This window comes from Motacilla alba, chromosome 1 (assembly GCF_015832195.1).
Source record: "Motacilla alba alba isolate MOTALB_02 chromosome 1, Motacilla_alba_V1.0_pri, whole genome shotgun sequence".
Classification (NCBI taxonomy): domain Eukaryota; kingdom Metazoa; phylum Chordata; class Aves; order Passeriformes; family Motacillidae; genus Motacilla; species Motacilla alba.
Genome location: NC_052016.1, coordinates 75,180,797 through 75,205,409, shown reverse-complemented (window position 1 = coordinate 75,205,409; position 24,613 = coordinate 75,180,797). Strand labels below are relative to the sequence as shown.

The following is a 24,613-nucleotide window of genomic DNA, read 5'->3' as shown; positions in this document are numbered from 1 at the left end:
GGTCTGTCTGGTCTGAACCGGCCTAAATTATTTGTTTTGTGCCTAATTGGCTTTGTACTAGCCAATTTTTCATTAATGCTATACTTATCAATCTCTAAAGCTACCCACTTGGTGAGTTTTTTCTTCTTTTTTTGTCTATTCAGCATCAAGCAACTCGTTAACCGTATACTAGCATTACATTGTAAAAAAAAAAAAAAAGCTGTAATTCAGGTTATAGAGATATAAAAAAAGTCATGATTTAGGTCATATAGATATATCAGGTCATATAGGTATATCAGGTTATATTGATATACAAAAAGTCATAATTTAGGTTATATTGATATCTCATAACTCAAGCTATATAAGCACTTGGTAACTTAGATCAAAGTTATATAGGCATATATTCTTTCATGAACACTTACTGAAAATACATAGATTTAGTCAGCACTACCGTGGGACGAGTTATGTTTTACTACTGTCACAGCCTCAGAATAGATCTACTGAGATTATAACATTATTCTCTCTATATGTATTAAAAAGGCTAAAAGCAAATGTAAAACTGATACTAGAGGAGTGTAAAAGTATTATTTTTACAAGTGAAACTGCTGAAGGGGTTAGTGTTGCCTTAGTACTCCAGCCACAGTCTAAACGTCATTAATATCAGTATGAAATGCTTACTGAACACAGTACTGTTTGTAGTTTTACAAAAGGTGGTTATTTCCCCATAAAGCTGAAGTTTACCTACACATAGTTTACCTACACAAATTGCCCCCAAACCACACAGTTTATTTGAAGGCATATGGGCTGATTCCACAGTGCACCTGTACAAAGCATGGTCATTCGGTACCGAGCTACCCTATGTGGAACACGCACACAGAAGAGGCATCAGCTCCCCTGAGAAGACAGGCTGAGAAAACTGGAGAGAACAGTTTCCTCAGAGAGAACCAGAGAGAACCAGAGAGAACAAAAAGTTGTGTGGAAACGTCATGGCAACCTTCCAGTGTCTGAAGGGGACATACGTGGAAGCCAGAGAGGGACTCTTTGTCAGGGAATGGAGTGACAGGGCGAGGGGGAATGGCTGGGTACAAACTGAAAGTGGGGAAATTCAGGTTAGATATTAAGAAGAAATTCTTTACTGCGAAGGAGGTGAGGCACTGGAATGCGTTGTCCGGAGACGCTGTGGATGTCCCGTCCGTGAGATGCTCGAGATTAGGTTGGATGGGACAACCTGATCTAGTGGGAGGTGTCCCTGCCCCTGGCAGGGGATTGGGGCTGGATGATCTCTAGGGCCGCTTCCAACCCCTTGACATTCTATGGTTCTATGATTTGCGTAGACAACGAGCACCAAGAAAACCCAGTCAGACAGCCAATCTCAGCTAACAGCGTGTGGCGCCAACCAAGCGTGCGTCGCTCCGGGGCGGTTCCCGCTCCGTGAGGGCGGGAGCAGCAGCAGCAGCAGCGGGGCGGGAGGAGCGCGTGCTCCCCGCGCCGCAGCCAATCAGCGCGGCGCCGCTGCCGCTGCCTCGCTCTGGGGGCGCTCGGAGCCAATCAGCGCGGCGAGCGCTGCGGGGCGGAAGCCGGGGCTCGGCGGGCGCGCGGCGCCATGGCCGGCGGCTCCGCGGGCGCGCTCGCGAGGGCGCTGGTGGCGCTGGGTGAGGGCGGGGGGCGCCCCGGTGAGGGAGCGGGGGCTCGGGCAGCCGGGGCTTGCTTTAGGCACGTGTAGGTTAAAATTGATTGAGTGCAGTGAAGGGAAATGCATGCATGATGGCCTAGGTATTTTTCAGAGAAAGATGGGATTTATTACTGTAACATTTGATGTAGGTATTTGCTTCTGATTGCTGCTGTTTTTCAGATGGTGGTGGTGCCGCAGATAAGATTCGTTTAATACCTCAAGACTTTTTTGCAGAGCTGGTAAGTAGGGCGATAAATGGGATGAGGAAGGGCTTCTAGCACTCCAGGAAGCCTTTTTATTTAAGCTCTTTAAGGTTTTGTGTGATTTAAAGGGAACCTTAGGTATGTGGTACCTTGACTTGACTCATAAAGCAGATCAGTCCTGCTAAGAGCAGTGGGTTTGATTTAAATTTATGTTATTATCACAGAAGACTTCTAAACATCTATTTTTGTCTATCAGTTAAGTGATATATCAAGGTAACTGGTCTAAAAAAATTCTGCTTGTTTATTGTAATCTGCTCTTAAACAGTTAATATGAAACTGGTGTGTTAATTAGCAATAGTGAGGTAGAAACTAAAGTCTTGATTTGGTTCGTTTTCTTTCCTTGGCTTTGATGGAATTTTAAAATCAGTAATTTCAATTACTTCAATCTTTACTCGGCACTCTTCACTCTTTTTGTCCGTTTTTTTTTATCAACAATGTCTTCAAACCTGTTTTTTTCACAGTGTGAACAAATAATTCAACATCTGAACCATAAGATCCCAGGTATAAATACAGCTGAATTGTGTCAGGTAAGTTGGCACACCAGCCCTTGTAAGCAAGAATAGTAGCTGTATCTGCTGTTAAGGATAGAATTCCCAACTTGATGTGGGGTTTCTTGTGTGTTTGTATATACAAAGATGCTTTTACTAATGCATAACTTATTATTTGTAATTCTTTGAACATTCTGTTTCTAGAGAATTCAAACATCGGGGGTTGACATTAATATTGGTGACCTGGCAAAGGTAGCTAACACTCTTTCATTTCTATTTAGGTAAGCACAAAATAATTTACTTTGCACCATGTCTTTTTTTCCTTCCATCACAACTTAATGGTGGTATTGGAAAGTTATCTCAAATGTCAGTATGAAATGAACTGATCTTGGTTCATTTGGAAAAGGGCAAAAGTTTATAAGTCTCAGTATGCAGAAAAGAACACCTGGGCTTAGTTTGTGTTATTAAAAAGCGTAGTTACTTAATATATAGTATCACTTTTTGTAATTAAAGCAATAAAAAGAGGAAATGGTTCTGAGATGCTGTCTGCAAGCTCTAGAACTAGTGGCAAGATAGAGGAAGTTAAGCCCATTTTTAAAGCTAAGTCAGCTGGGCCATTGCCTGGAAAAAGTGTGTTTTTAAAACTTGTTTCTTGGAGATCAGAAAACAGCATTGGTGCCTTTTTAAAGGATACAGAGCTTATAATACTGCATTCTGCCATGAGTTGAGTTTTTAGGTAGTATTTTTAATTGATAAATTTTTCTATTTTTAGAAAGATAAAATTTTCAAGATCTTGCTTGTTCTTTTAATATCTAGTATCTAAACGTTTTATGTAACATTAATACAATTCAGGAAAATATACCAGTAGAAATTTAAAATGCTACTGTTCCATCTATAAAATAGAACATCTGAAATTATATTCAGCCATGCTACTTGGAGGACCAGCTCACTTTCTCTTGTATTAATGCCTCTTTAGGAGGAGGGAACCTGCATGAGCAAACATAGAGTAGGATTTTTTGTTTGCTTGTTTCTGTAGAGGCAATCAAGAGGCAGTTTTCCTTTAGACTTGCTGCTTTTTCAGTTGAAGGGTTCGAGGCATCATTTGACTCCCGTTAGTACCCATTATACCGTGACCTAGAAGTCCTTACTTTTGGTGGTATTTCAATTCCACCTGCTGAGTGTTGAATTAGGTTGAGTTGTTTCTAAAGTAGTGATACTGTTTAACTGCTCCCTGCACACGTCCCTCAGTAACTTCAGCCTTCCTGCAGTTGCTGCAGCACTTGGAGGCTGTGATTATTTTTGGTTTCATGTTGGATGTTGTGCAAGCCCAGCAAAGCTAGGCCTCTGCATATTAAGACATATTAAGGTCATGTTGTTTTTTGCACATGGATACAGAAGATCAGTAACGTTCTGAAAAAAAATGTAATCACGGGCTTCTGGATTGTTTTAAAGTACATGTAAAGTAGAAATAAAAGCTGTCTCTTTGGGGTGAAATGAGGAATTGTCTTAACTTGGTGGTGAATGAAATTGATGCAGTGATCTCTGGATGTATCTATTATAGCACAGCAGCCAGAAACAACCTCTCTACAGAAGAACTTGTCACCACCTTGGGCAGTGGCATCAGCACTCTGCCAAAACACGCAGTTCAGGTTATTCGTCATGTGTGGAACGAGCAGGGCAAAGACATTGCTGTGGCAGAAGATGCAAGAACTACGGCCACAGTGGGGCAGGTAACTCAAGGACAAAGTGCAGCTGAGCTGATGGTGAACATTTCAGAAATGTCAGTGTTTCACTGTGTTTGTTGTATTGTGTTGTCAGGCAGGCAGAGATAGATAGGCTGCTGAAAGCTTTCCTACCCATGTGCACATTTACATGTTGCCAAATACCTACTCAGATAAAGCAGCATATACAATAAAGGTTGTCTGCATGCTGAAGAATTTTCTGGTATTATTGTTTGGATGATAAAGTGCCATTTTCTACCTTTTTAAAAATTCATGTTTTGTAGTACTCTTAGGGAAGATGAATGGCAGTCAGTCTGGCAGACTATTGTATTGGCTCATTATGTAAATCTGTTTTAAGTGTAAATTGTTCTTTAAAGTTGTTAACACCAGCATTGACTGCTCATTCTTTGTCTCCCTTAAATTTAAACATTATTTTTAAAGATAACTTTCTGTTAGTTTCCAGCATTCCCTTTTTGCTTGAAAAAGTAGCAATCTGTTTACATTTTAAGATTTTTTTTTCTGACAGGAGTTTAAAAGTGTATAGAATTGGGAAAGGGAAATCTTTTTCTGAGGCTTGTTATAAACTTCTAGAGGCTCTTCACGAAAAGCTAAAAATTATAATTTGTCTGAAACGTATCTGTTTATGTACTTTGATTTATCTAAAATGTAGTTATGAAATGCCATAATTTTTCTCTGTTATTGCTATTCTGAATTATTTGGTTTAGGCTTAGAAACTTCTGATTTAGAAACTTCTAGAAAAAAGAAAACATGACAAAAACGTGCATGCCTGATATACAAGCTGGGTGAATTCTCACCAGAATTTTAAGAAGAGTGTACTTGCCTGTTGATTGTACTTGAATAAGAAAAACAGATGAAGTGAAATAACTTATTATATTACTTATTTATTCACCATTAAAGGGAAGGGCAGATGATTTGTAGTCACAGTAATACCTGAATGTTTATGTTTTTCATTTGGATGAGATCTCTAGATGTCCTGTGTTATCTGTGAACTAGCCCTCCAAGTGAAAAGCGATGGAGCGAGGGGTAGATCTCTGTGACACTATTTCCAATGATTTTCATCTTTGTAGTTTGTAGATATGAAATGGAAGCTGGGAGTTGCCATGAGCTCTGACACCTGCAGGTCTCTGAAGTACCCATATGTCACAGTGACACTAACAGTGGCAGACCCTTCAGGACAAATGACAGACAAATCTTTTGAAATGACGATTCCACAGTTCAAGGTCTGTCCTGAGTGTTACTTGAGTGTTCAGTCTCCTAAAAACAACAGTGGCATTGTTGGGAGGGTCAGCTGTATACCTTGATGCATATATTTGTGCTGCTTGTTTATTTGTACAGTCATGCAAACTGGAAGCATTAAATAACTATTTAAAACACAGAATACTTACTTAATAATATTTAGTTCTACCTCACTTAGCTGAAAATGTTAATTTAACAGTAATGGATCATTTCTCTTACAAATAAACTAACAACCAAAGACATAAAATCTTTCAGAGCTTGCCAGCTATCATCCTGCCATACTAAAAGTTGATAGAATGTTTTTGATCTATGAAACTGTTCCCCAGCCTCAAAATCTAAAACTTGGCTTAAGCCTAACAATTGCTAATGATTAGGCATGGAGATCAGTCTGCTTTATAACCACTGACTCTTAATTGCTATATCTACATCTATGAATTTATGTAACTTTAGTTTTGCATAAACATGGCCCTTGTACTGTCATTCCTGTTTAAAGGGTCAATATGTCACCTAGAATATCATATGAACTTAAATAGATCCTTGGAATTTGATTGGCAGAAATTTGAGTAGGATATTCTGAATCCTTGGGTGTTGTGAAATGTATTTATTTTGGTTGAAGCCTATTTAATAATTTGTTGTTCAGCTACTTCAGGAAATGAATGCTACATTTGAGACGTCTGAATTATTCCAGCTGGGAGTAGAAACATTAGTGTGAGAAAGGGATTTTTTTATTATTTTTTATGGCATGAGAGCAGCTACTTTTTATTTTTTCTTTTGTAGCATCTTTTCCTATTAATAGGCAAGCCCATGCTAATAAGGCATCACCTTTTTAGGTTTCACAGTTAATGTGTTCAAATGCCAATCAGCCACAGAAAAAAAAGCAGATATTTTCAGTTCAAGCCGTACATTGAAAGTGAGAAATATGGAGTATTTTTTGTCTAACACACTAGTTTGAACTGCAGTTTGAGCTTTTTTTCAAGAAACTGAAATTTGTCCCAATTCTTACTTTTTAGAACTTCTTCAGACAGTTCAAGGAAATGGCATCTGTTCTTGAAACAGTTTGAAGGGAACTTATATTTCCAGTGACATTTTGGAGGAAGAGCAAGTAAACTTTCCATTCTGCATAGGGAATAAAGTGGCATTGTTCAGCAAGGTATGTATCCTTGTCTTCTTGACAGGAGTTGGTCAGCATCACCCTTGCATTGCAGTGAAGATTTCTTCGCTTTTGATTACTTGAAGTCAACTCTGCAGTGTTTGTGGAAACGTGTCCAGCTTTGCTCATCCTGGTAGACAAAAGATCAGGATGTGTATGGAGAAGCATCTCTGTAGACTTCCTAATACCCACATAAGGAACTACACACTAAATTCTGTAGTGTGTAAAGACACCTGAAAATGTTGACTGGGAGGATACTGAGGGAAGCATAAATCCCATGGCAATATTTTTATCTGTAAAATTAGGATGGGCTTGGACTCAACAGTAGTATTACTTATAAGGAGAATATGAAGATACAAGCATACAGCTACTCTTGAAGAATAGCATTGCTGGGTACTTGATTGCACCTATTTGCAGATCTGGCTTCCAATCTTTTAATAACTGGAGACTGTACTTGTCCTAACAGCTTGTTGATTTCAAATATTTATTTCCCACTACCTAGGCTTATAAAGACTGAATTAATGCAGTAAGTTTTTTCAGAGACCCAAAATTCTCACAAATGAAGCCCAGAGGCTAGTTTTACATAAAGGTAGAAAGGCAAATTAATTCAAAAGTATTTTAATGGGTTTCTGTTTTTTCATTTCATCCATTGTTAATCTGTGGCATTCTGCTTGATGTTTTGGTCAGCAGTCTTCTTTCTAATTAAATTAAAATATTGATTTAGTTACCTCACTTCAACCTCTTAACTAGCAAAGTCAAGAGAAAACTTGAAAATTCAGTCTGGAGAGGTAGCCAAGCACATCAGAGAAAGGACCACACCAAAAGATTTTCTTTGCATGTTGCATTGTAACAGGCAGCCACTGGACTGTGTTCTGCATGTTGCCCTAAGAAGGTGTCCAAACCAACAGAATTTTGACTTAGATGTTGAAGAATGGGAGCATTTCTAAAGGGGAGTGATTAATCCAATGCGCTTGCATGCTCGCCTCTTAATTTTTTTTCCTGAATATTCCATAAAACAAAACACACTGCAAATATTGTGGGATGTGATGAAAGCAATACTGTTGCATCTCCAGATGTGCTGGTGGTGTAGTAGAACAAGTAAATCTGAAGAGAGATGATTCACACTGATAAGCAAATTGAAGTTTCTGCTTCAACTTCAGGCTGGCAGGGACTGAGTACCAGCTTTGCTGGGACAGATCCTCAAATGATTTCAGGTCCACTTAAAATGTGAACATCTACTCTACCTTTCTAAGTCAAATCTGTTTTTTAAATTAGCATTTTTAAGAGCTGGCCGAAAGTCACTGATACAGGTTATGCCTGCCTTTTTGTGCTATGAAAATGAACTGCAGCACATCCTGCATGCTGCATATGCTGCAATCCTTTCAGGAATGCCCCTTTTTTAGGCATTATGCATGATGCTTAAAACAGTACTTGGAATTTATTAGAAGCCCAAATAAGTGAAACAGTGTTGGCTTTGACAAAAATTTTTGGCCATGACCATGGATCTGGATAATACTTTGTTTATGCTGGTTGAAGTCTGAGGTGTCTGCTTTGTGGCTGGGGAAAGCAGAATAGTCGTTTCAGGCACCCTCCTGGTGTAGTGTCCCAAAATGCTCTTGGGAGCACACTTCCCGTTTGCCTCTTCCCTTGTTTCTCTGCAAGGGCTCAGGGCTGAAGGATAGAGCAAACAAATGTGTATGGAAAAGTGATGTGAGCAGCTGATTTCTTTTGTTGTTGTTTTTTACTTTGCAGAAGTTGGAGTGTAAGGCTGCTATAACTGGAAAACATTGCCATGCTTTGGTCTAGTGAATTAATTGTTTTACATCAATGCAAGAATTCCAGAAAAAAATAAGGTTGTCTTTTTTTTTTTTAGTAAAGCTGGAGCCTTACAAATAACTTCCTCTGTGTTCTAATGCACATAAATTCTTCATATAGCTGGAAATACTTGTGCCTTCATTGGAACTGCATGGAAAAGAAGATTTAATTAATCATGTCTTATCAATTCAGTAGATGGTTGGAGGGTAATGAGGAAACACCCAGTTACCATTTTTGCTTGCTCCATCAGCAAGAGGAGAAAGTTGTCAGCCTTTGTAAAGACTTTTATTTTGTCAAGTCAGATATTCTAGGAGTATTGATGAATATTTTTTTAAATGTCCCTGAATTCCAGCATGTTGTAATTCTGGCTGGAAGATGTTTGAACATGTATACTATACTAATTTACTGTCTTGAAAATTTTCAGAGGAGTTACGATTTAAAGTTGGCTGTGTACTGAAACTTTTGAAATGTGTCCTGATCACTATCAGTAGGAGTTCCTCTACTGAGTAATGGAAGAATTAAGTATTTTATTAAAAGGAAACCAAACAAAAAACTTAAGTTTTAAGGGTAGCAATACTAATATGTTCAAACAAGCTGGTGATTGTTTGTCTCTATGTGCAGAAACTGGATCTTTTCAAAGAAAATCAGGACTCCTTATGTGTTCCTAATTCTAATTGTTGATTAATAGAAATTGTATAACATGAATATTTTTGTAAGTCCACAGACAGTGATTAAACATGTAGGTAATAAAGACAAAGCTGGTCTGTATTTTGTTTTAAGCCTACTGCATGGAAATCTGTCTTGTAAATACTGCAATGAGTAAAGTTCAGGACTAGACAATGACTAAACTTCTTTGCTTATTAAATTAGGATGAAGATCAGACATGTGCAGTCTTTTTCTGTGATGGGGTACCAAGGAGTTAATGGGTAACTGCGGGCTGCAAGGACTCTTTGTATCAATTACTGAAAGCTAGACAAAATGTTATATTGAACCAGGAAAAGACAGAGGACATGTGAGATAAATGAAATTTTGCAGGAAATTACATTCAAGTGATTTTCTTTCCTTAACTGTATTTAGGAGACAAGTAAACATTTTATTTTTTTTCAACATTTGCCTAGAACAGAGCAGGAGGAAGGAAGGCGGGGGTGGGGTCTTGCACAGTCAACAAATTCAGGGGAGGAAATAATGAAGGAATGTCCTAGCCATGACTGTTGTCTTCGTTACATGACTTTTTTTTTCCCCCCATGCAGTTCAAACACACCAGCACACTTGCAGAAAGCTATTTTGTAGAAAGCTCCACAGAAGGAGTGCACAAATGGCTGGACTATGTCTGTGCATTAGTGTTTTATATATTTAGCTTCTGCACACTTAGGCCAAGTAAAAGCATGTCGCTGTTTATGCTTCCATAAAATTGTACTGCCTTTCTTTAACCACATTTTGAAGATAAGTGACCTTCCTGTTTATTGTGAGCCTACCCCCTTTATTTTTTAACTTAAAGGGGGAACCTTTTAAGCCTTTGCATTCTATTTGAACACTTGAAGACATGTTGACTTGGATAAATTAAAAACAAAGGTAGAGAGGTGATAAATTGGGGGAAGAATGTTTCTTTTTCCTGTTTGCCCTGTTTGAACGTTGTCTTACCCTCTTGGCTGTAGGTGTAATGAGGGGGTAATTTCCACTCCTTTGCAGAGGCATGCAGGGTGGTTCTGTTAAGACTTTGTGGGTACTAGAATAACACAAAAATGTGTCTTGAGTCATTTGATCTACCTGCAGAGAAAAAAAATGCCATATCTCTGAAGATATCTCTGCTAGTAGAGATATATGCCATATCTCTACTAATGGCTGGGGACTGTGGGGGGGAAACACTTAAAACTGAGCAGTCTCTCTCGTCTCCAAGATTCTGTGGTTGATGGTAGAGCTCCTTTCCCAGATGGATTTTTAGTACAGTTACATTCCCGTTGGTTGGGCTGATAACTTGCTGGGCATTCACTTCATTTGGAAGCTGGATTGGTGCAGGTCAGTCAGTACCTGACCTGAGTGCCTTGACCTCAGCTTGCCTGGTATGCTGTTGCAGTGTTTCCTTCCTGAGGCTCAGCCAGCTCATAACTGGATTTGCTTGTCACTGTGAAATTTTGGCCAAATACTTCCCTTACTTTTGCTTTTACTGCGCGGTGTCCATACTCACTCAATACAGATCTGCTCTTGGCTCTTTGGTGCATGAGGTGCTGTGGTTTAACGCCACCTGGCAGCCAAGCACCCCACAGCTGCTGGCTTAGTCCCCCTGCTGGGGGATGACAGGGGCAATCTGAAGGGTAAAAGTGAGAAAACTCATGGGTTGAGATAAAGACAGGTCAATAGGTAAAGCAGAAGCTGTACAGGCAAGCAAAGCAGACCAAGGAATTCATTCCCCACTTGCCAAGGACAGGCAGGTGTTCAGCCATTCCCAGGGAATCAGGGTCTCATCCTGTGTAGTGGTTACTTGGGAGGACAAACACCATCACTCCAACTGTTCCCTCCTTATTCCCCTCACTTTATAGACTGAGCATGATGTCATATGGTATTGGATGTCCCTTGGGTCAGTTGGGATCAGCTGTCCCAACTGACCCCTCCTAGCTACTAGTGCACCCCCAGCCCCCTCACTGGTGGGGTGGTGTGAGAAGCAGGAAAGGCCTTGAGTCTGTGTAAGCGCTGCTCAGCAACAAAAAAGCCATCTCTATTATTTTTAACAATGTTTCCAGCACAAATTCAAACAAGCCCCCTTCTAGCTCCTGTAAAGAAAAGGAATTATTTCCTAGCCAATACCAGCACACCAGTCAGAAGGATGATACTCAGCATTCCTCATACCCAGTCCTGAGTGCTTGGAAAGACTTCCTGATTCTTGTTTCCGAGGCTTTTCTGAGAGAAGGTGGAGAAATGACCTGGCATTTAGTTGAGTTACTGGGATATGTCTCTTAATTATGTAGGAATTTGTGTCATTGAGAAAATAAGGAAGCTGAGATGGCTGATCTTCTCCATGAAGGAAGCCTAATTTTAGTATTTCTGAGTTTTCTCTTCCCTAAACTGCATTTACCTGCTATGGCTAATTACAAAGCTGCCCTACTTTGAGAACCCTTTGTGTAAGTACTATAGTTTCCAAATACTCTGTCAGTGTTTACATTACAAATATTGTTACATTTATATAAATTGGAAGTTTCAATGTTAGTTTCTCACTTCATGTAGTGAGCTTTGGAAAAGTGAGGAAAATTAATCATTTCATACAATAAGTCTCTGTGCTGGATAATAATTCCAGAGGACTTTGTCCCAGCATCAGTCACCAGGTGGCAGTGCCACATACAGTCTTGCCTCACAGCAATCCCTTGACAGCATGTCTGGCTTAAAGGTGCTTTGATAAGCACCCTTACCTTATGGGATAAGGACCTCTGGTTTCTTCCCCTCTGTAGTTTGATCTGGAACTATAAATTCATGTCCACCCCTCTGTAGTTTGATCTGGCACTATAAATTCATGTCACCATAACTTCCATCCCACTTCTTACATTGCAGGGAAACAAACTAACTTTTTAAAATTATTATCAAGATGAGCACAAAGATTTCCAGTTACATAAACAACATTCAGCATTTTAATGATAACAGAATATATACCATACACTGCATATTTGCAGCAGTTTAAATCTGTCACTTAATTATACTAACATTTCTGCATTATGACTTTGTTTTCAAATAGTATATTGCATTTGGAGCCTGTTCTCATTTTACTTTTTTCCCTGTTTATACATCTCTCAAGGAGTCTTTTCAAGATCTGTATCTTGATAATAGAAAAAGCATTTGCATTTCTCTGTCCAAGGTTTTCATGCTGTTTGACCACTCTAAAATTCTTCTTCCATATTCTGTTATGCAGTTTAGTTATCAGTGTATATGTGCCACATTTAGGAATACCACTGAAAGTGGTCTGGGTGCTGAATTCCCCTGTGAATTACCTGTGAATCTGAAAAGTCATATCCAGATGTTCTTTGTATTATTGAAGCTGAAAAGAATTTTTCTGTTCTCCCTGAATGTCAATGCTGCTGAGTCTTTGTCAGTTTACAGGTGTTTGTAAAAAAATATTCATTTGAGAGCTTGCCCAAATTAAAGCAAGACAGGCTTCCTTCCTAGTGATGCTTCTGAGCGGGGAAGTCCTGGATGCTGCAACCAGACATGAAGCTTGAGAGTGGTACTGAAGTTTACATTTAAAATGAGGAATGTAAGTGCTTGTCTGGCATGAATCACTGGTGTGCTGTGCCACGCTGCTTCTCACAGTTGGGAATGTGGGGAGATGAGAGATACTCAGCAGTCAACAGAGTCAAGACAACAGATGTCGATTTACCTAGGAGAGAGTCAAGGACGATGAGAAAGAGGATTAAGGAGTTCCCATCTGTTCTTTTTTTTTAATGTTAGCAGCTACACTGGCACCATTCTTGGTATTGTGTTGGGCCTCCTAGTGCCCTGCTGTTTGTGCTAAGCTGTACCTTCTTTTACTACACATATAGTACGAAGTGGAGAAGCTGCAATAATACTTCAGTAGTGGTACACTTGAAGTCATAATGGTATTTGCATTTTCCTCTTGAAGAGACATAATTTGTGCCCTTTGGAGTATTCTTGGCTTCCAAAGCATCCCCTCCTCCATGTTATTTCTGCACTCTACTCCAGATTTGCTAACCTTTCTAGCCTGTGGCTCATCCTTTGTAATAATATATTTGTGACATAATATCAATGTGTTCTTTTTAGCTTTGGCAAAGACAAGAAATTTGGTTTTAGTTTCCATTGCAAGAGGACTGCAGCAGACCAGGATCTCTTCCAAATCACAAATGAGGTAGATGTAGCAGGCACTATTAGGGAGAGACCTAGGCTCCAGCAGTTGCAGTACTTCATTTCTTCTTCCTCCTTTTTTATATGTTACTGTTACTGCAGTGGCTGGGGAATAGTAGAGAAGTAAATGGCTCCTTTTTTACAAAAGAAACAATAGGGAATATGGAAGTTCTTGTTGCAGAACTGGCTCTATGTCCTGCAGTAACTAGCTTTGCAGCTGATCTGAGCTGCTGACAGCTACCAAACTCAGTATTACCTCAACAACAGGGATTCTAGTAAGCTGATGTGATGCAGTCTGGGGGGGCAGGGACCCTATTAAAAAAAAAATGAAAACAAGCAAACCAAAACCAAAAACCCCAACAAATTTCAAATACTTCTGCATGGAAAGATGCTGTGATCCCACAGGACTCCAGATTAAAACTTAGTTTTAAAGAAAATGTGTTGTGGTTCTTCACGGGATTAATGTCTGCTGTGCTGGAAAGTTTCATTGGATGATTGTGATGTGAAAAAATTACTTTAGTAAAAATCTTTCCCCAATCAAATTTTTCTTTGAAGAGACATATAATAATAATTTAATGAATTGTCTCTCTTAATAAGTGCTACATTAAATTGAATAACAATACACTGAACACAGACATAAAATGTGCCAGGTTGCTTTAAGCTCTAGAGATGTTTATAAAATTTCTAGCTAGGGATTATTCTCTTATGAACTTTGCTCATTCCAGTTCCCCTAAATCTATTTTGAAGTGGGTCTTGTTGGCAGAACAAATTCAGTCTGTCATTTTGATCAAAAAAGATTAGTGTCATTTAAGAAAACACTAAAACCAACCCACCTCTTATCAGATTAATTTTTCATCATTTTTATTGTTTACAAATTGCAGCAATTGTACTCTGCTGTTGACATATCTCTGCAAGACCAATATGTCTTACTCAAAACTTTGGCATTGCATTTTAAACTATTGTAATCTTTATGCATCCTGCAAAATACACAATTTTCATTATTTCTAGTGATGTTTTTTATGTACCTTAAAAGAAGAGGCACTGGAGTTTCTCTGTCAGCCAAAGCTTAAAGCCCTGGTAATATGTCCAGTCTACTGAACTTTCTAGTACTTTAATTGTGTTTCCAGAAGTTATTTCATTACAGTCTTCAAATAAGACCAGGTAGTTTAAATTAATTAAATGGTTTTTAAAGTAAAAATGCCTATATCTCAGATCTGAAAAAAAAAAGGTGATCTGAAAGTAAAATAAAATATGACTAGTTTAAACTAAAACAATAATGTAAATATGGAAATGGACCTTGAATTCCCAGACAGTTAAGTGCGATCATTCTTAGAAAAGCAATTGAATCAGAAGCAATTCTAGCTTCAGGGCATATTACTGAAATAATAGTCCAAGGTGACTGAAGTTATGCATAAATTATGGGATTGTAAAGTCAAGCCTACAGCTCCTCTAATAACTTAATATTTTTTCTGCAATTAAAATTGTGGCTAGAAAGCTTAAGGGGATGGATAATTACTAGCAATTAACAGTCTGATCATGTGAGATGCTGAGGTCTCTTTGCTGCTTAAGAAGTTACTGAGAGCTGTGGTTGCTTACCGTTTTGCAGGTCTAAATCCTTTAACACTGAGTATGAACTGAAGACCCAGATATGACATATGAAATGGCTGCTGTGGTGCCATGTGCAGAAAAAGTATAAATTATCAAGGTATGGTCTTAGAGAACTAAACAGACTTCCTCTAATAAACAGAAAGAAAATACATTCTCTGTTTTATTTGGAAAAATAACCTTTACATGTAGTAGTACTCCATTGACAAGCATATCAAATCCAAAATATTCAGAGTCACTTACATTTAGTTACCTTTATCTGGTTTTGGTCACTTCAATAATATCCCTTACTTTAAGGGGTTTTGCATCTTATGTCTATGTTTGGAACAAAAAACAGTGCCAAGTTATCAACAATTCAGAGAAGTCTGATTGTTCTGTGGTTGGTTTCACTTGCAGCACATGCTATGGCAATTATTGCCCATGGTACTTTATGTACTTCAGATCTTCCGATAGAGTGCTCCCTTTGGATTTTACTGTTAGTTTCAAAAAGCTTGGCCAAGGCTAATGATAATGATAATAATAAAAAAAGGAATTGTTAAAAAAACTGTGGCTCCTCACCAGTGACTTTGTCTGCCATGTCTCTAGCATGGGTGCTGCATTTACTCTTCTGTTTGGAATGATCTGGGGTGAAAGTGTTCTTTCATCAAGAACAGACATGTATTTTCAAAGCTCTTTGGATAAGGACTGTGGAAAGTTGCTTTCTTCTCTGTTTCAAAATTTTTTATTTCCATTAATTGGGCTATAAGGATTATATATTTTATGCTAATTCCTAACTACATTGTGCAAATAATTAGAGAAAGATATTTTTGTTACCATTATAGTTTAAACACTAGAAATTACATGAGAGTCATGTCGGATGTCGTGGGCTAAGGAGTACTGTTCTCAATATGGGAGAAATTGGAATTTTTAACTTAAAGGTACATGAAATCTTACAACTGAAAAGAAATGAGAAAAGGGGACCAACTTTAAGAAGAAAAGTTACATAACAAAAGGATGGACTTTACTGAAACACTGTTAATGAGGTGAGGGGATAAAAAGTGTTAGGCAGATTAAAGGATAAGAAATGATGAAGTAAATGGATAAAAGTAATGCACAGCTAAAAGGGATTACTACGAAGAATTGATTCATAGAGACATAAAAAGCTGAAGCAAGAAAAACATGAAAACTTTGGATTAACATCTGAGAATTTGATTTTGAAGGTAGTTAAAATATTAGTGGTAGCATTTATATAAACTAATTTTATCTTCTAAGGGATTTGTATAAAGAATTCAGTAATAAAAATAAATTAAGTCAAAATAACCCGATATCATACCATATTATGCAAATCACCCAACAGAAGGCATAATCAAATAGCTTTACAAAACAGGCAAAATAGTGACAATTGAAGAATTTCACATTCATTTTTCACATTTTAGAATTTCATTTCTACCTGATAATTTGCAGTAATTGAACTGCCTCCTTATCAGCTGAAAACACAGCTCTGTAACATCTTCAAGTGAAGATTTCTTGTTCCCTTTGTATGATGCGAGAACATCAAGGCATCTGTAATAGCTTAAAAGAATTTTTTTGCTATTTTAATGTGTTTACATGATTGTCTTCAAGTTTCCTGATTATTATTAAATATTTGTATTGCCATAGCACCTAAAAGCCTAGGTGGCTGTCCACAAACTGGTTTTGGTAGTTCATATACAAACATAAACCAGAAGAGATCTAGTAGTCCCAGAGATGGTGTTGGTGAGCAGCTGCAGCTATTCAGTATGTTGCAGTCTCCCCCTTAGGCTGCTTCACTGGAGCCATTTAATGATTATCCCATCTGAAACAATTGCAGGAGAATGTATGAGGGGGCTTTGTAGCTGTTCTAGGGCAAGCCCAGTGTTTAGTTCACTTCCCAGGTAGGTTAAATTGGTCTTTGTGCTCAAGTGACTGAAGTGCAGCCTCACGCTCTAGATGAATGGTCTAACCAAGCGTAGCCACAGGGGCGAGTAGCCTTGCTGCTCCTTTCACCCCCGAGCAGTAATTCCCGCTCCCTTTGTGCCAACAGCGCTCTCTGTGTAAGCGCTGTCACTTAAATTAGAGGCGGCTCACAGAACTGAACTGGCAGAAAAGGAGCAGCTCACTGCAGCATTAAACCAGTGCCAGCGCTGCTGCCAGAAACCAAATAGCTCTTCTTCCAGGTGCACTGGTGAGAGGCTCACAAATTGTCATTCTGCAGTGCTGTTGCACAAAATCTTAAATACCATTTCCAAAGGGTTAATACTAACTGTGTGGGGTGAGGGAGAAGAAATTTTTTAGGTTTGTGATCCACAAAATTTGGCCATTATACTTTTAAATACCCTGGTTGTAAAATCTACTGTACAACAATGTAGTTCAGATGATCAAGTATGAAAACAGTCAGTTTGGGAAAGCAAGTCCAATCCGGCTTTGACTTGTACCACTGTAGCACATATTAAAGGTGGTTCATATTCATATGAACATATTCAGCCTGCAGAAGACTTTTTGCATTAGCTCCCCTCTCTTAAGGGACATTGTAGGATGTCCCTTGAAGCTTGTAGGATGCCATGAGAGAATATATATTTGAGGTCTTACCAAACAACAATATTAAATTAAAAATTACAACCGACGGAGCAGAATGCATAAACTGGATGGTTAAACTGGAGAAAAAAAAAAAAAAAAAAGAGCAAAATTGTTTGCTCAGGAAATGAGCAGAGTGGTTTGTAACAGTATGAAAATACCGCAAATGCGACAGTTTTTGTCAGTTCAGACTACTGTGGGCTGTGACCTGAGCGCTACATGACCCTTCTCTACACAAATAATCATGCAGTCTCAAATTACACAGAGCAGCTTTTCAGCTCAAGATACAGATTTTTTTATTTGTAGGCAGGGTTAAAACGGTGGCCATTAACAACGTGTACTGGGAGTTACCACCGCTGCTGCTACAGATTTAAACAGGGGCACGGACAATCGCTACAATTGGCAATTACCGAAAGGATACGGATGCTGTATGGCTGGCAAAGCCTTGTCCAGCTACTTTCTCAGGTGGAGGAGACTAGTTACTAACACCTACAGTATGTGGCGGATTTGTCGTTGGCAAGAGATGTTATCGCGATAGCGACAAGGAAACCCCCCCCTCCCTCCCGATTAAAAGCGCAAGGAGGAAACACAAGCTTAGAGGGGAAAAAAGCAGAGTTAAAATCAGCGCTAATGAAACTCCTGACTCAGCAGCGCGCGGGGGGAGGCTGCCGTAGGCACGGCTGGTTCTCCTCGCAGGGGAGACCCAGCCGGGGCAGGGGTGGCCGTGGGAGCGAAGCCGCCGCAGGCGGGAGGTGCCCCGGGACTCCTTTCCGAGACCCTTTTGCCCAGCGATTCCCCGACTCGTCGGAATCAAAAGCAACTCAGCGCTTGGGAGCTTCTGCGAACGGGGCGGGGGGCGGACCCGGCAGCCTCCCCACCTCCTTCTCTCCGCCGTTCGGCGACCTTCCTCCCCTTGCGGATCTCCTCCTCCTGCCTCTCCCTTCACGGCCAGCCACGCTGCGAGCCGCAGGCAAAGCCCAGCACCCGCGGCCGCAGGGAGGCCGGCAGCACTCGGCAGAACCGGGAGCGGAGCGCACGTTGCGTTTTCCTTTGGGGCCCGGGTTGGCGGGGCTGTGCACTCGGAGCCCGCCCGGGGTGTAGCCCCGCCGCTCCGCCCCGGGGCGTTGAGGAGGAGGAGGAGGAGGAGGAGTGGGGTGTCTCGGCCGTCCTTCCCCTCCCCGCGGGCTGACCCCGCGCGGGCAGGCAGGAGGCGGCGCGGCGGCGGGGACGTGCCCGGCGGGATGCGCGTTTAGCGGCGGCCCCGGCCGAGCGCAGGCCCCGCCGGCTGCACCTGGCGCCGGGGCGAGCGGCCGCGGAACCCCGCGTCCTGCGCCAGACACCCGCCATGGAGAAGCGAGGGGAGGGCGAGCCGCTCTCCCACCCCCTGGAGCCCGAGCCCGAGCCGCAGCCGGCGCCGCCAGGCGAGAAGCGTTTCAGGTTGTGGTACGTGGGTTCGTCGTGCCTGGACAGGCGGACCACGCTGCCCATGCTGCCCTGGCTGGTGGCCGAGATCCGCCGCCGCGGCCAGCGGCAGGAGCCCGGCGGCGCCCCGGGCAGCGGGGTGCCGGCCCGCGAGGTGCTGCTGCTGCTGGGCTCGCCCACGCTGCGCTGCGTGCCCGCCAGCCCCGGCCCCGCCGCCGGCCCCGGCCGCCCCGCCAGCCCCACGCCCGCCGTCTTCATCTTCGAGCACAAGGCGCAGCACATCGCCCGCTTCATCCACAACAGCCACGACCTCACCTACTTCGCCTACCTGATCAAGGCGCAGCCCGACAACCCTGACTCCCCCATGGCCTGCCACGTCTTCCGGGCCACCGACCCCAACCAGGCGAGTGGGGGCAGGGGGCGGGAGCGCTGCCCGGGATCTCCCCGCTTGTCTCCTCTCCTCGCCGGGCGGGACCTCAGGCGCTGCTCTCCGCAGCCGTGGAGGTGCCAGTGTGCCCGGGCCGGGCAGGGTGGTGCCTGCGGGACCCTGCGGGACCGCAGCCTCCGCACGCCCACCCGGGGCGCGGGGGAGCCCGCCCGGGGCCGGCCGTGCCCGCGGGACTCGTCCCGGTGTGCCCCTGCAGCTCCGGCGGCTGCGGCGCCCTTGGGTTCCGCGGAAAGGAGGGGTGGTGGGGACACGGAGCCCCGCGTGGCCATGGGGGACCTTGCCAGCCCCTGCCAGGCCCAGGTACCAGCCTCTGCGGAACGCAGTGCCCGGCGACACGGAGCCCCTTTCTTTCCGGGCCACCCTCCGTGGGGAGGCCTCGCATCCTGCAGCAGCTCGGTGGCAAGGGCACGGTTTGCTCTACGATCAGGAGGCAGGATTTGTGTTAAAGCGTCCCAGCGGTGCTGTCAGTGTTGGGCGGGAACGGAATAGCGGAGGATGGTGGTTTCCTCAGACCCCCGTGGTACAGAAACGATCGTTCGTGACCAGCGGGTGCTGTTGTGCTTACGGGTCACGCTAAGGACACCTGGCCGTGCTCAGGAGTATGCAGTAGTGCTACAAACAAGGCTAGGTTTGGGTGGGGACATTTTTGATAAAGTGCCAACTGGAAAAAAAGACCTAACAGTAAGATTGTATTTTCCTGACTATCTAGCCGGCTTTGGCTGACACATCAAATGTGCAGCAGACTTCTTTCTCTCTGGTTTAGAGTATGTGAGCAATAGCGGGTGGACAAGTAGGTTGGATAATCAATTTAGCAAGATGACAGCAAGAGAAAGGCCTTTTGATAATAGTCCTTTGGTTGAGTAAGTCAGAACACCTCCTCAGCTTTCACAAACTGGAGGAAGAGCTCTTGCAGTTGGAATATAGCTTACTGCATGTACTGAACAGCTCCTAGGGTTTCTTTGTTTGTTTGTGTTTTCTTAAATGGGGAGGGTAGGAAGTATTAAGAAAACTACTGAAAAGTTCTCTGTATATTAACTTTTATTTGAGCCAGCATACTTCCAGTAAGGACATGGAGGCATTTAGATTGCATTCATAGCTGTTCCTTAAGGACCGGCTTAGGACAGGCAGTGTCCCAACTGGAGGTAACTGCGCTTAACTTGTTGGCAGCTGCTGTGGGTTTTGCTCTGCCAGGAGAGCACGAAGCAAGAGCGTGGAGGGGATCATTATCTGGCTGGGGAGGAGCCCGAATGTCCTTTTAGGAGTTTGGCAGTATGGACGGAGGCAAACTGAGGTTCATGCTGTTGGCAGAAGATGCTGAATCAAATTTATTTCTGGGGTAGGTCTGTACTGGTACCATGAGTTTGTAAAACAATCTTGCTTTAAGATAATGAATCCCTAGTACTCCAGTGAATGTGCAAACTACTACGTACATTTACATTTGGAAGGCTGTTTTTGACTACAGCTCTATCCATATATCTTTCCTTCTTTCCTCAGGGGGAAAATGCCCTTATGTGCATTGAATTAAATCAAACTGATACTGTAGGTAAAGTCTCCCTATTGAAAGAAGTCGTTAGTGTGAACGTATCTTGTTCAATTTTTAGTTATACCTGTTAAGATTTTTTAAATTTTTGTTGTCTTTAATAAAGAATATATCCCTCCCAGGAGCATTACTCAGCACATGATTTTGCACTACAGTGAGGGTAGTAAATGCAGAGCTAGAGATGTGATTCACAAGTGTCTGATTAACCTTTTTTTAAGATACCAAAAGGAAAAGAAGGTGGATTCTCACCCCCCACCTTCCTCTTCTCCCCCCCCGCCCCGAAGTTTTGTTATTAGTTTGTTCAGGCTTTGTTGGCTAAGCCTGTGCAGGTATCTAGCTGTTGGTCTGTGCTAAAGCTTAATCCTGAGTGGGTAAAGTCAAGCGGCACATTACTAGCTCTAAAAGTCTTCTTCCTAAGCTCTTAATTGTTTATTATAGAATTTATATCCTTGCATGCTTTCAAGATTTTTATGCGCTTCTGTTTCGTAGTGGTTGTATGAGCCTCGTGGTGTGTATTAACTTAGAAAGTATTTTTCACAGCTGTTATTTTAAGACAACCTCATTTTCCATCTTAGGCTATAGTGACTTTCAGCCAACCTAAGTTGGCACTGCTACTGAGAAAAGTGATCCTGTACTCTTCAAGCCTCAAGCCCTTGTTTCTTCCTCTCAGCTTTGTCCTCGTGGCAGCACAACTGTTTGTGCAGCCATACAGCAAAGAGGATCCGGGAATTGACTGGTGTCAGGCTTGCTTTTCCCTTACCTTCTCTGGAGTATTTCCAAACTGCTTCCCTCATTTGCTTTACTATGCAACCCTAATGACTGTTTACATTAAGGCAGGTGGGTTGGAGGCACATGGTATCAATGAGTGGCCAAGAAAGGGAAGGGTCAGATAGCCTTTCCAGAAGTTCTAGAGAAGATAATTTCCAGAGAAATTGTGGATATTCCATCCCTGGAATTGTTTGAGGGTGGATAGGGCTTTGAGCGACCTGGTCTAGTGGAAAGTGTTCCCTGGCAGTGGGGGTGGAATTAGCTGTTCTTTAAGACCCTTTCTAAGCCAAACCATTCTATGATTCTGTGGAACTTATGCTGACTTCAGATTCGCCAGAGCAAAGCCATGGTGTTGTCCACTTTGGCAGTATTATGTTCAGCAGCATGCTAAGTAGCTCTGGAATGAAGGAAAGGTACAGGAGATGTCTTGGGGTCTCTGAGTTAAAAGACAGCTAGCCATAATTTTGAATGGTGGATGTTAATTATAAAAGTGAGAGGTTAATGATTGACTTTCGAGGAACTAGTGCTACCATGATAATTCAAAAAACAACATAGGTGAGAATGAAAGTTTTGGCCTCAAGCCTGTAGCTTTGTCCACCAGCTGTACTGCACAATGTTTAGGCTGCATGTGCATTCCCTGTGATCACAAACCAGCTGGTATTCATAGAAAAAAGCACTGCCTCTTGCCATTCTCTGCAAATTTTTTTACCAGATGGCCAGTGAAAAGCCAATGTAATATGTGCTCTGATGACATCAGGTGGGAAGATAACATCTTTTAATATTATTTGCTGTGACTGGAAAAAAATGAGAGAGTGAGCTAGTAGTACGAAACACCTTCATATTTTATTTGAAAGCCTAAAAATTTTAGGCAGAGCTAAAAAGTAGGAGCCAGTGGGGTGACTCCTGTTCTGAAGCAGTACTTCAGCAGAATGTCAAACCCAGAGCTGGTTGGCATGAAAGTGGATGCTAAGATACATTTATTGGAGGGGCAGTGTGAGTGTGTGTCTCTTTCTTTTGCTGTTTAATCACAAGCAGAGACATCTGAAGCCATCTGACTGGTGGAGATGGGAACAGAAACGTTTGCCTTTTTTTTTTCCTCCCTCAGAACTTACTACAGTGTTTGCTGCTTCTTGTAGCTGTTCAAAGCAGTAGCCAGCTGGAGTGGGTAAGGGTAGTTGTCTATTTACTGTTGCCCGGTAGTTTGAGTAGCAGACAGAGATTTGTTATTTTGTGTTGCTCTCATTTGAGAATTATCGACTATCAGATGACAGCATTGTCTCATTTTATATTTGACAGATTTTCTTTACAATCCTGGGAACAGATTTTTTTTTTTTTTTTTACCCAAAAGTTAGAGTTTATAAATATGGCATGCATACCCTTCTTGCAGCCACTGAGAAAAGGCTGTCTAATTAGTATTTTCAAGCTCAACTTCTTACCATTAAATACTGATTGTATTCTGTAAACCAGATTTTAATTGTGTGGAACAATCAATGCAGTTTGACAATTGCCTTGAGTTCCCTGTTCATGGGGGAGAGGTTTATGGTATGATCTCTTTCTGCAGGTTTTTTTTTTTATTATTATCATGCTGATCTAGAGTGTGTGTTTCCTGCTTGAAACATGACTAAGCCTGTTTTGAGAGGATTTTTTTTTAATATGAACTGGCATCCTAAATCAAATTATACTTTACTTGATTCTTATTAGTGAAAATAGTTGTTTCCTCCAGTTAAGAAGAAACTCATTTCATGCATTTTGGTTTTCTCAAACTTATAAGCATGATGAAAATGTATTGTTATAAGGTTTCAAAAGTAATCCGAGCTGGCTGTGGAAAAAAAGATGTTCAGGTGGACAGACCTCAGTTGAATTTAGCTCTTGTGGGTATAATCTATAACTGTGTCTTTGTGCTACACCTATGTGTTAAGGGTCTAGGCTTTCTCAAGGTGAAGCAGAAATAATGGAGCCTTCTGGTGACAGTGTAAAGCTGTGATAAAAACTGGAGAGGTAGAAACTTAGAGACAAGAGCCAGAGACAGCCCGCTTGTCAGAAACACTTGTCTATTCCAAGAATGTGTTTCTTTTCTGTTGAATAATGTTTTTCAGTAAAGCAAGGACGCAAGACAATTGTTCTGGAAAAGCAAGGCATCAGTACAAAATCTAGTCAAAGGAGGCTTTTGTGCTGTATGAATATCATGTTACATTAAGTTTCTTACTGAAGAATGTAAGAAATGTTTGAAGAACTGAGTTTGTCAAGTTTACATGCATATTTCTGTTGTCCTTGGATTATTATGTGATACAGGAGCATGAGCTCAGTGGCAGTAAAGTCAAGGTGTAGGGAGTATATATATACAGCATTGTTGGAATTCATATTAAAGTATTGCACCAGTTGAGTTGTCTGATAAGATGTGTTTTGAATAGCTATAACAGACCCGACAAAATAGATACGCTCTAGGTTTTGAAGGATTCTGTAGCAAATGGGAGAGTTGACATTTGGTTGATAGCACAGTTTGGTTGCAGAGGAAAGATTTTCCATGAGAAAGATAGGTTGTCCCAGTTTTTACCAAGAAAACAAGTCTTGGAGGGACCAAAAAAATGAATGTTTTCTAAGTTCGTGTGGGTCAGAATTTCATTCATGGGTTGAGAAACTGAAAAGCAATGACTCAGAACAAAGCATGGATGTTAAGGGCTTGCAATGAATGTGGAATTGTTTGGTGAGCAGCCTTATTATCTCCTGCTTACATGGGCTATACAGCCTCAGATGAAAAGTCTTGCACTCCCTTTTTTGAAACTGAAAGTTCAGAGCTTAAGGTTTCATTTTTGATTTCCTTAATAGATTTAGCACTTTTTTCTTTTCTGAAAATGAGAGTACTTTTCATTTTAGGATTGTAAAGCTATCTTCAAATTTTGGTTTTGGACATCCTGTGCATAATATTTTTTTCCCACATCACAAACAGAATAAATAATGAAAACATTAAAATTGTTGAGTGTTTGTAAATGGCGATATGTAGCCTTTTTATTCCTGCCCAGTGTTTAGGAGAGGAAAGAGAATGGTTTTAAACACCCTTGTCTGTCATGTTTG

The 24,613-nt window shown here is 41.4% G+C and overlaps 2 protein-coding genes across 10 annotated transcripts in view; both read left to right on the top strand.

The window, feature by feature from the left end:
* The first annotated feature begins 1,554 nt into the window (after positions 1 to 1,554).
* COMMD6 (COMM domain containing 6) overlaps positions 1,555 to 24,613 on the top strand; it is a 49,775-nt gene continuing 26,716 nt past the window's right edge. The window contains exons 1-8 of one of the 6 annotated variants that reach the window (XR_005256062.1): positions 1,555 to 1,631; positions 1,832 to 1,890; positions 2,376 to 2,441; positions 2,607 to 2,683; positions 3,964 to 4,132; positions 5,212 to 5,364; positions 6,391 to 6,530; positions 9,215 to 9,387. Coding sequence is in view for 2 of the 6 variants with exons in the window: in XM_038129407.1 (XP_037985335.1) it covers positions 1,583 to 1,631; positions 1,832 to 1,890; positions 2,376 to 2,441; positions 2,607 to 2,683; positions 3,964 to 4,132; positions 5,212 to 5,364; positions 6,391 to 6,441 (624 nt within the window). In the remaining 4 variants the exon portion in view is untranslated. Of the gene's footprint in view, positions 1,632 to 1,692; positions 1,753 to 1,831; positions 1,891 to 2,375; positions 2,442 to 2,606; positions 2,684 to 3,963; positions 4,133 to 5,211; positions 5,365 to 6,390; positions 9,189 to 9,214; positions 9,388 to 24,613 lie in introns of those variants that run through there. The other 5 variants (XR_005256049.1, XR_005256037.1, XR_005256057.1 and 2 more) reach the window with 5 other exon arrangements.
* The window catches only part of TBC1D4 (TBC1 domain family member 4), a 99,169-nt gene continuing 93,081 nt past the window's right edge, over positions 18,526 to 24,613 (top strand). For 2 of the 4 annotated variants that reach the window (XM_038129042.1, XM_038128961.1), the window contains exon 1: positions 18,527 to 19,188. In XM_038129042.1, the coding sequence (XP_037984970.1) occupies positions 18,709 to 19,188 (480 nt within the window). In that variant the 5' untranslated portion in view covers positions 18,527 to 18,708. Of the gene's footprint in view, positions 19,189 to 24,613 lie in introns of all 4 variants that reach the window. The other 2 variants (XM_038128869.1, XM_038129134.1) reach the window with 2 other exon arrangements.